This window comes from Penaeus monodon, chromosome 18 (genome assembly GCF_015228065.2).
Source record: "Penaeus monodon isolate SGIC_2016 chromosome 18, NSTDA_Pmon_1, whole genome shotgun sequence".
In the NCBI taxonomy this organism is placed as follows: domain Eukaryota; kingdom Metazoa; phylum Arthropoda; class Malacostraca; order Decapoda; family Penaeidae; genus Penaeus; species Penaeus monodon.
In genome coordinates, this window is record NC_051403.1 from 27,785,478 (window position 1) to 27,797,977 (window position 12,500).

The window sequence follows — 12,500 nt, forward strand, 5'->3', positions numbered from 1 at the left end:
ATATATATATAATGAAATAATATATATATATATATATAGACATACAGACATACATATATATACATACATACATACATATATATATACATACATACATACATATATATATACATACATACATACATAATATATACATACATACATACATATATATATACATACATACATACATATATATATATATATATATATATATATATATATATATATATATCATATTATATATTATCTAATATATATATATATATCTATATAATATATATATATATATATATATATATATATATATTATATATATATATATATATAATATATATATTACATACATACATTTCACATTTCACATCGATTGCCTATTTAGCCACTGGGTGGAAAGCCAGCCCAAGTCAGTGCTGGTTCCAAGCCCGGATAAAATAGAGAGAATGATTACCTAAACGTAACACCGGCACTCTCCTGAAAGGAACTGGGACCCTACCACGTACTCACTCCAAGAGCATCACAACATGAAAACAACAATTATCATGCTGTGACCACGGCGGCTCAAACATGAACCTACCATTAGAAAAGAAAAGAAAAGAAAAGTAAGAAAAGAAAAGAAAAGAAAAGAAAAGAAAAGAAAAGAAAAAAAGAAGAAAAAAAATTATTAATATATATAATATATATATATATTATATAATATATATATATATATATAATATATATATATATATGCACACATTTTTTTTTACGGTAGGTTCATGTTTCAGCCGCCATGGTCACAGCATGATACTTAATTCTAGTTTTTAGGTTGTGATGATCTTGGAGTGAGTACGTGGTAGGGTCCCCAGTTCCTTTCCACGGTTCCTTACCGGTGTTACCTTTTAGGTAATCATTCTCTCTATTTTATCCGTGCTTGGGACCAGCATGATTTGGGCGGGCTCGCCACCCAGTGGCTGGGTTTGCAATGGGGGAAGTTCCTTGCCCAAGGGGGAACAACGCGCTTGCCTGTGACTGAACCCAGAATCAGAACACTCGTAACAGTTTGGTCTGATGCTCAACCCTGGGCCACTGTGGCAAATATATTTTATATATAATTTTTATATAAAAACCCACACAACCATATATATATAATATTACATACATACACATATATTACATATATCAACTACATAAAAAAAAAATGATGAATAAAAAAGGATTAATATATACAAACATACATACATATATATATATATATTATATATGTTTATGTGTGTATATATTTATGTATACATTCATATACATATATGCATATATGTTTTTATTTATATGAGTATATGTATACATAAGTATATCTATATGTATGTATTAAATATGTCATATGGCATTTTAAATTTATTATCTAAATAATTTTTTTATATATATATAGATATAATAAATAAAATTTTATATATATAATATATATAATAAATATATTAAAAATATATAATTAATAAAATATAAAAAATAAAAAATTTATATAAATATATATGATTATATTTATATATATATTATATTATAAAAATATAATTCAATACATCATATAAAAATGCACATATGCCAATTTAATACTACATATAGATATTTTTTTAAACATATCTCTTTAAAAATAAAAACATATACATATATGATAGAATGTAACATAAATAATCAACAAAAATATAAATATAAATATATGTATGTTTTTTGAAAATTGTATACCTTTTACTATTATCATTTTCAGCATGATGATTAAATGAAATAATATTGTATGTATGATTATGTATATATATATGGTTGTGTGTATATATATATATAATATATATATATATTGGGCACAGGGGCCCCGGGGTTGAGCATCAACTCAAGACTGTTACGAGGTAATTGATTTTTAGGGTTCGATCACGGCAGCGCGTTGCCCCCTTGGGCAAGGAACTTCACCTCGATTGCCTACCTAGCCACTGGGTGGCGAAGCCAGCCCAAGTCAGTGCTGGTCCCAAGCACGGATAAAATAGAGAGAATGATTACCTAAAAGGTAACACCGGTAAGGAACCGTGGAAAGGAACTGGGGACCCTACCACGTACTCACTCCAAGATCATCACAACCTAAAAACTAGAATTAAGTATCATGCTGTGACCATGGCGGCTGAAACATGAACCTACCGTAAAAAAAAATGTGTGCATATATATATATATATATATATATATATATATATATATATATATATATATATATATATATATATATATATAAATTTTTTTTCTTTTTTTTCTTTTCTTTTCTTTTCTTTTCTTTTCTTTTCTTTTCTTACTTTTCTTTTCTTTTCTTTTCTAATGGTAGGTTCATGTTTGAGCCGCCGTGGTCACAGCATGATAATTGTTGTTTTCATGTTGTGATGCTCTTGGAGTGAGTACGTGGTAGGGTCCCCAGTTCCTTTCCACGGAGAGTGCCGGTGTTACGTTTTAGGTAATCATTCTCTCTATTTTATCCGGGCTTGGAACCAGCACTGACTTGGGCTGGCTTTCCCACCCAGTGGCTAAATAGGCAATCGATGTGAAATGTGAAATGTATGTATGTAATATATATATATATATATATATATATATATATATATATATATATATATATATAGATATATATATATATATATATATATATATATATATATATATATATATATATATATATGTATGTATGTATGTATATATATATGTATGTATGTATGTATATATATGTATTATGTATGTATATTATATATAATATATATATATTATATATATATATAATATATATATATATATATATATATGATTATATGTAATATAAAATATATATTAATATATATATATAGATATATATATATATATATATATATATATTATAAGTATATAGTTATATATATATATATATATTATATATATATATATTATGTATATATATGTATATTATATATATATATATATATATATATATATATATATATATATATATATACCTACACAAACAAACTCTATCCTTACCTGGAACATCTGCATCTTCTGGGCAAGGAACCCTGGCACCTCACTGAAGTTGCCTCTGCCTCTTGCAGACTCCTTAGGGAAGGTTGTGCCAGATGGGTAGATGATGCCTGGACCCTCAGCAGCAACCCCCAGTCTCTGATGAGAAACACAGGGAGAGAGAGAGACATGAGACAAAAATGAATGATAGAGAGAGGACATATTCTACAGCCTTCTTCTCCACTTTTTAGTGTGACCCATTTTGGTGTCTGGATAGACCTAACAACCCCTCTAAATGTTAACCCATTGCCGACGGGTGGCATGTACGTACATGCCATGGCATGGCGGGACCATCTGCCGGGGGCACGTACGCACATGCCATAGAGTATGCATGGACATGCCATGAGTTTTTTTTGTTACAATCACGGCAAAAGATTATTTTTTTGCCAGTGAAAGTGTGATTAAGTCGGTTCTAACGCTTTCTCATTTTTACCATGCAACAAACAAAAAAAATGCAACAAACCGACAATTTCAACTCCATGATGCCACACACTGCTTATTTTATTCGGACTATAGACCGAATAATAATCAACTATGGAGTCTATATAACAACAAAAATACTCTTCAGTCTCGATTTATCAGGAAGTTTGGCAAGTAGAGACTGTAAAAAATAATGAAAATTGAAAATACAACATATCTTCGTAGTATTACGAAGAAACGGCATGGGATGCTGGTATTTGGCATGAGTGGTCGCGCATGCTCGGGCGACGATATAAGCCCCCGGCAGCGAGGCCCCGGCCTCTATGAATGCTACCCGTCAATTATGGGTTAATTGTACCTTCTCTGCATCGGGTATGGGTTCCACTATTTTACCTAATCATTTTAATATACACATCTACTGATACTTTGAAGAACCCTGGTTTGCACACACGCACATGTGTGTGTGTGTGTGTGTGTGTGTGTGTGTGTGTGTGTGTGTGTGTGTGTGTGTGAGGTGTGTGTGTGTGTGTGTGTGTGTGTGTGTGTGTGTGTGTGTGTGTGTGTGTGTGTGTGTGTGTGTGTGTGTGTGTGTGTGTGTGTGTGTGAGTTTGTGTGTGTCGGGGTGTGTGTTGGTGTGTTGGCATGTGTGTGACAGTGTGTGTGTGTCAGTGTGTGTCTGTCAGTATGTGTGTGTCAGTATGTGTGTGTCGGCGTGTGTGTGTGTCAGTGAGTTTGTCGACATGTGTGTGTCGGCATGTGTGTGTGTCAGGGTGTGTGTGTGTAAGGGTGTGGGTATGTAAGGGTGTGGGTATGTAAGGGTGTGGGTGTGTAAGGGTGTGGGTGTGTAAGGGTGTGGGTGTGTAAGGGTGTGTGTGTCAGGGTGTGTGTGTTGGCATGTGTGTTTGTCGGTGTGTTGGCATGTGTGTTTGTCGGCGTGTGTATGTGTTGGCGTGTGTGTGTGTCGGCGTGTGTGTTCGTTGGCATGTGTGTTCGTCGGCATGTGTGTTTCTCAGCATGCTTGTTTGTTGGCATGTGTGTGTTTCAGCATGTGTGTTTGTCAGCATGTGTGTGTGTCGGCATGTGTGTGTGTCGGCATGTGTGTGTGTCAGCATGTGTGTGTCGGCATGTGTGATGGTGTATGTGCGTGACAGTGTGTGTGTGTGTGTCAGCATGTATGTGTGTGCATCTGTTTATTATGTCTGCAGGTGTGTGTGTCAGTGTCTGCTTGTTTGTGTGTATATGTCTGTATGTGTGTCCGAGCCCACATGTTTGCATGTATATATCTTTGTATGTCATTCTAAGTGTGATCAGTGTGTCTACAAATGTATCTTTATGTATCTGTGTTAGGAACACTATTTGTTTATGTTCATGCAGGGCCTTGAGAAATTGTGCTAAGTAAATGTATAATTTTAGTGTCGGATACACACACAGTACAATGCAGACAATTATGTTAAGGAGAGACATTTTTCCTGCAAGGCATAGTGGTGCCAAACTGAATATAAGAAGCTAATTAACAAATCAAATGTATAAAAATTTAAACACGGACTAATCTACCACCACTATTATATTGACTGGTATTTGTTACAGAGAACAATGCATTCTCCAGAGATGAAGTCCCAAAACCAGGGTATCATGTTAACCAAATGTCCAAACCTAACCTTTCCTACCTTCCTTTTATTCCCAAGACAGGGATAGGCCTTCCTATACCCCTCCTTTATTAACACTTCATGCCAACTTAAAGAAAATGGACATTAGGGACTCTGTGTGATGGTGTTTTGGGCTTAATCTCTGAGTGATGATAAATTTTGCAGTATATATAAGGTCGGAGCAGCTGTACCTGTGTTGTTTATTACTCTACTTTTTATGCTGTCTAAGATGGCAGTGTTCATTCCCCTCTATCTCTATGGGTTGCTCTCTATAACATTAACCATAATGACTATTTTGAGTAATGTTAGTAGACCTCACTGCTAATTTGTCATCCAAAAAGGAACTAATTCAGGCTCTATCCTACCAGAACATTTGTTATAGAGAAAATTGCCTGGCTTTTCCAGGAGTGCCAAAGGAACAAATGCCATGATAATCACTTTTTTAGGTTTATCACCAGGTTTACTCATACATTTTCAGTTTGAGGCAACTATGTGACAGAAGAAAAAAATTCTAAGAATTCAACTGATCTATCAATTTTAAGTTATGTACCTTATACTGGGTGTCCGGAACTGAAACTTAGCCACGTTAACACATGATCATCATTATCTTCTATTTTCACAGTTACCCAAATCAATAAAATAAAAGCAGAAATAAGAGCACAGGGAGGGAGGGAGGGAGGGAGAGAAGGAGAGAAGGAGAGAAGGAGAGGAGAGAAGGAGAGAAGGAGAGAAAGAGAGAGGGAGAGAGGGAGAGAGGGAGAAGGAGAGAGGGAGAGGAGAGAAGGAAAGAGAGGGAGAGGGAGAGCGGCAGGGACAGGGGCAGGGGCAGGGACAGAGGTAGGGGCAGGGACAAAGGCAGGGGCAGGGGCAGGGACAGAGGCAGGGGCAGGAGCAGGGGCAGGGGCAGGGACAGAGGCAGGGGCAGGGGCAGGGGCAGGGCTCTATAAACAAGGCAATACTAACCGCTGGAGTCTGCACTGCAGGAGTCGAGAGCCGGCCGGTCGAATTTTTCCACTCGTACATTGTTATCACTTCCTCCTTTCTGCTTCTCCTTTCAAAAGAAAGACAGAATAATCTGAACTAAAGTGGAATTCTTAAAAAAAAATGGTGATAAATTGAGCCTAAAACGCTTTAAAATGAGAGAAACGGCAGAAAACTCACCAATGATGCAATGTTTTGGCTGAAACAGCTGATGAGGGAACACCTTTTTTCAGGGGGATGGAGGTCTCTTTTTTTTCTTACTTTCTAGTATCTATCAGTTACTTTTATATACTGTAAATGGTGAAACGAATTTATATATACTTAGAGGAAGTGTGACAGAGCAAAATTTCATTCTGATCTATTTAGAATAAATATTTGAATCCTGCAAATTCAAACACTATTGCTAATTTATTTACTTGGCGAAGAAGTTAAATCTGCTATTGCTGATGCAGCAGATAACCTAATATCAATATTATTCACAAATATGCATCAAAATATACACCCCCACATTCATCTTTCCAAAAATATACAATCTTTAAAAAAAAGGCGAGATCTCCATCCCACTGAGAATTCAACTAACCTTTCGTTGACCTTTCTAGATACTTGAATTCAATGCATCTAATTGTTTATTGCATCTGATTTGTCAATGAAATTTCGTTTAAGTAAAACGATGCCTGAGACATAAACACAATGGAGCTTTTGGGTGAATGGGAAATATCCTAATGTATGTTTAAGAATAAACAAGCATGTATGCGTGCGTGCGTGCGTGCGTGCGTGCGTGCGTGCGTGCGTGCGTGCGTGCGTGCGTGCGTGCGTGCGTGCGTGCGTGCGTGCGTGCGTGCGTGCGTGCGTGCGTGCGTGCGTGCGTGCGTGCGTGCGCATGTGTGTGAATGTGAATGTGTATGTGTGTGTGTGTGTGTGTGTGTGTGTGTAAGGTACATCTAATTCTTAAAGTATATATATGTCTTAGGGTACATATAAGTCTTAAAGTACTTACGAAGTACATACACGGTACATCTAGGTCTAAAAGCACAAATATGTCTAAAGGTACAGAGAAGTCTCAAAATACTTCGTTCACGACCTCAATGCACAGGGAATAATGAATCAAAATCCACACTGGTGAATCAACGGTTCTTTTTCCTCCTCCTTCCTTCTCAGCAGATTAATCAAAACTGAAACACGTGATGGACAGCAATGGGGTTGATTTTTTTTTTTTTTTAGGGGGGGGGGGTCGCGAGACCAGAGTTGGGAACCACTGATTTAGAGTACTTCACATTACAAAATACGTTGCCCTGTTTATGGCTGAGGCAATTAAATATTTATATCTATATCTGTATCAGTCTATTTATCTACTGATCAGTCTATATTCACCTCTCTCTCTCTTTGTCTCTATCTGTCTCTCTCTCTCTCTCTCTCTCTCTCTCTCTCTCTCTCTCTCTCTCTCTCTCTCTCTCTCTCTCTCTCTCTCTCTCTCTCTCACACTCTCTTTCTGTTTCTCCATCTATCTGCCTATCTCTCTATCTATCTAACTATAAATAAACTAACCTATCTTTCAATCTCTCTCTGCATATCTGTCAACCTATTTGTCTATTCATATGCCTATATCCTCTTTCACGCGCGCATAAATATGTATATGTATGGGTATGTAGGTGCGTGCGGATCCGCGCGTTCGTCTTGCACAAACACCCACGCATCCCCGAGTGTCCACTTGCACGGGAGTATACTTGCTTGTCTTACTCCAAGCAGCCCCTCCGACGCCCTCCGCCCTCACCTCGCGCCCCTGGAAGCAACTCAGGGGCTGCTCCTTCACGATTATGGGGCAGCCTGTGCCTCACGCCCCTCCACGCAGCAACCGCGGGTCAAAACCACAGATACATTCACAGACTGCCATGGAAACAAATGCTTTTACAATCATACCTATACAAGCATTAAAGTGCGCACACGCACGCACACACACGCACACACACGCACACACACACACACACACACACACACACACACACACACACACACACACACACACACACACACACACACACACACACACACACTCACACACACACACATCCACATCCACATGCCTCGCCAACAACAGCCAGGATTGATATATTCCTCTACTCCTACATAACGAATTCCTGTATCCTGTTTGCAACATTGTCCCGTCGCTGTTTCCTCGCAGATATTTTGAACCATTCTCTCATTTTAAAATAGCGTTCAGTCCCTTTAATAATCCAGTTAAAAGAAAATACACAAGAGAAACACGCTCATATATATAACATAAACACTAACACATACTCTCACGAACAAAGACAGAAGCACACACACACACAAACACAAACACACACACACACACACACACACACACACACACACCACACACACACACACCACACACACACACACACACACGCACGCACACAAACATACACAAACACACACTATCACACACACACGCACACAAACAAGCACTTATATACTCACACAACACACACACACAAACAAACAGACAAATACAGAAATCCATCACTACGCCCCCTACCCCCCCAGGAAACTGATCGGTCTCTGCAGTTTAAAAGCGATCAATTCCCCTCATGACCACTCATAATCATCATTATTCCTCACAACTGCGCGTAACAGCTCGCAACTTCCTCACCTGAGAGGGAGTTGCATCGTTGCACAGGGAGAGAGAAAGTCTTACTGGATTAAAGGCATATTGCAGTGTCTACCTGTCAATCATTTTCGGTTTCCTTGTCTATCGTTGGATATTCTCCCTCCCTCTCTCTCTCTTCTCTCTCTCTCTCTCTCAATCTCTCTCTCTCTCTCTCTCTCAATCTTCTCTCTTTCTCTCTCTCAATCTCTCTCTCTCTCTCTCTTTCACTTTCTCTCTCTCTCTCTCTCTCAATCTTTCTCTCTCTTTCTCTCTCTCTCTCCCCCTCTCTCTCTCTCTCTCTCTCTCTCTCTCTCTCTCTCTCTCTCTCTCTATATATATATATATATATATATATATATATATATATATATATATATATATATATATATGCACATCGCGGTGGCCGAATGATTAGAGCGTCGGACTCAAGACTGTCACGACGGCAATCTGAGTTAGAGGGTTCGAGTCACCGGCCGGCGCGTTGTTCCCTTGGGCAAGGAACTTCACCTCGATTGCCTAACTGGCCACTGGGTGGCCAAGCCAGCCCAAGTCAGTGCTGGTCCCAAGCCCGGATAAATAGAGAGATTGGTTACCTAAAAAGGTATCACCGGCATTCTCCGTGGAAAGGAACTGGGGACCCTACCACGTACTCACTCCAAGAGCATCACAACATGAAAAACTACAATTAAGTATCATGCTGTGACCACGGCGGCTCAGACATGAACCTACCGTTAATATAAATATAAATAAAATATATGCACATATATATGTATATGTATATATATATATATATATATATATATATATATATATATATATATATATATATATATATATATATATATAAATTTCTGTCTCTCCAACCGTTTAGAAACAGACTGCCAGATAGTCTTTCAGTCAGTGATGAAAAGATGGGATTACTTTGAAGCATGTGGTTTCAGATTAACTTACATTCGTAAATATAAATTGGGAACCCTGTGCTTGTAGTTTGACTAAAATTATTTGGGGAGCATAGGCTGTGATTGTAAACTGAATTTACTTTTGATTTATAAATATAAGCAGTTTTTAAAAACTTTACGTAACACTGTAAATCTATCAGAATGACACGTACTTGGGGTCTAACTAACGATGATAAAAAATCTGAAATAACATCGTAAAGTAATTCACTCAGTGTGGGTAACCTCGTCAAAATAATTAAAGAGTTTATGAACACATATCTTATATAAACTCATTCTTCTAGATAGATCCTAAGCTAATTTGTCAAAACAATTATTGAGTGTATAAAGGGAAGAAAAAAAATCCAACAGACGTAATTTAAACTAATTCTTTAATGCGTCATAGGATAATGCGGGATAATAACGAAAACAATCTGACAATCATAAACTAGATTCATCCTTGTCTTTTTAGATAGCTAATATATAAATGGGAAAAAAATCCGATACAAACACTTCATTAACTAATTCGACAATGCTTTATAAGTTAATTCGTCGAATAACCAGCGAACAAAAGGAAACAAAAGAATGAACAAATGCGAAAAACGCACGCAGCACTGTCCTCAGAGTGACCCATGGCCACTCGCCTGTCACGTTAAAACTGCCTGAAATCTGAACTGAATCCCAAATACGCCTGAAATAATGGTTCCAATTAACAGGAATTTAACTGAAGTTGTTCGTTAGTTTGTCTTTTATTTTATCAGCCACTCTTTTTTTGATCTTCCTAATCTTCATTTCCCCCCGCAATGTATGGAGTCTTTCGTTGACAGCTGATGAGGTGTAAGTACTGTTATACCTCATTTTTCGGTTTGAAGCGCTGCTCACTGTGATTTTCTTTTACATAATTTCGTCATTGTCTGTGTCACGTATGTACTGTCTCTTCCATAGATGTGAAACTTATTATGTACATGAATTCATTAGGTTCCCCCCCCTCACTCTCACACACACACACAAACACACACACACACACACACACACACACACACACACACACACACACACACACACACACACACACACGCACGCACTCACGCACACGCACGCACGCACGCACGCACGCACGCACGCACGCACGCACGCACGCACGCACGCACACACACACACACACACACACACACACACACACACACGTGTGTGTGTGTGTGTGAATATATATATAGATAATTATATGGATAGGTGGATAAATATATATATATATATATATATATATATATATATATATATATATATATATATGTAAATATAGATATAGATCGATCGATAGATAGATATATAGACATTTCGACGGATATAGATATTAATATATAGATATATACATGCGCGCGCGTACATATCCATATCTATCCATATATCTATAGCTGTCTATCTATCTATATGTATGTACTCGTCGATGGCCAAGCTCATCATCATCATCCACGTTGTTGTATCTGAAGCGTAAATTCAATATGCAATCGTAACCAAATCGAATTTCAACCTTAGAGGGTTCCTGGGCCGCTGGAGAGCCGGCTGAGGGATCCCAGTCCCACTGATTTTTCCCTGTTTGTTTACACTTGACAGACAAACTCACACCTACTGAGCCCCCCCCCCCCCTTCCCCTCCCAACGTTTCCAAGGAGAATGAGGTCAAGCGAACGCCCGATAAGGTTATATGAGAACGCGGTTTAGATAGATAGAAATGCAAGAGAGAAAGAGAGATGAAGAAAAGTGAAAAGAAAATGAAACAGAGAAGATATACATATATATAATAAAGAAAAAAAAAGAATAAGAGAATGAATTGGCCTCACCTTTGATATTCGTCGTGCTATTTCGCTACATGAGGGAAAAAGAAGAATATGGGAGAGGGGGAAGGAAAGAAGAGGAGGGGAGAGGGTGAGGGGAGAACACCAGGGAAAGAGGGAAAGTGAACAAGGGAGAGGGTAGCGGAGAAGGGGAGAGACACAGGAGAGAGAGAGAGAGAGAGAAAGAAGAGAGAGAGAAATGGAGAGAGAGAGAGAGAGAGAGAGAGAGAGAGAGAGAGAGAGAGAGAGAGAGAGAGAGAGAGAGAGAGAGAGAGAGAGAGAGGGGTTCGAGAAGAAACACGAGGAAAGGAAAAGCACGACTTTCATCCAAAACTCCAGAATAGACACGACCGGACGACCCTTCTCCTGCCCCCTCTACCCCCCCCCACTCCCCTTCCCCGGGAGACGACTCAAGACCAATTCATTCTCTCGTGAGACGCTGCGAGGAGGAGGCATGGGGGTGGGAGCGGTTAGGGCGGGGTTAGGATTGGGGGTGAGGAGGAGGAGGAGGAGGAGGAGGGGGGGTTATGGGGGACGTTAGAGAGAAAGAGACAGACAGAAGAAGAGGAAGATATGCAGACAGATATAATAGAGGCAGGTGAATAGATAGACGGAGAGAGTGAGCAAGGAGGGAGGGAGTTGCACCACCATCTATCACGACCTTTTTGCCGAGATGCGGAAGCAGAAACGACCCGTTGGAGGACTCTTACCCCTACCCCATCCCCCCTACCCTCCCACCATACCCCTACCGCCCCCATCCTCTGCTACCCCTCCCCCCCCTTTCCCCTCCTACCATTCTATCCTCCACGCCATCCTGACCCCTCCTCTTCCCCTCTCTTCCCTCATACTCCGAGAAGTCGTTCCCGAAAACGACTTTGGGGCACGTGAGTGGTCTTAAAATGCGGGAAATAGAATGAGGGGAAAAAAGGGGAAAAAGTAAAAAAAAAAACCTGTTTCCCCCAAACAAAAATTTCAAACAGGTAAAGTAAGAAAGAAAAGAT

At 38.8% G+C, this 12,500-nt stretch overlaps 1 protein-coding gene across 1 annotated transcript in view; it reads right to left on the bottom strand.

Moving 5' to 3' along the window:
* Window positions 1-12,500, bottom strand: part of LOC119584366 (cytochrome c oxidase subunit 7A1, mitochondrial-like) — a 22,468-nt gene that overhangs the window by 1,113 nt on the left and 8,855 nt on the right. Inside the window, exons 2-3 of the mRNA XM_037932938.1 lie at window positions 6,063-6,150; window positions 2,998-3,132 (exon numbers count right to left, since the gene is read on the bottom strand). Coding sequence (XP_037788866.1) covers window positions 2,998-3,132; window positions 6,063-6,122 — 195 coding nt within the window. The 5' untranslated portion in view covers window positions 6,123-6,150. The remainder of the gene's footprint in view (window positions 1-2,997; window positions 3,133-6,062; window positions 6,151-12,500) is intronic.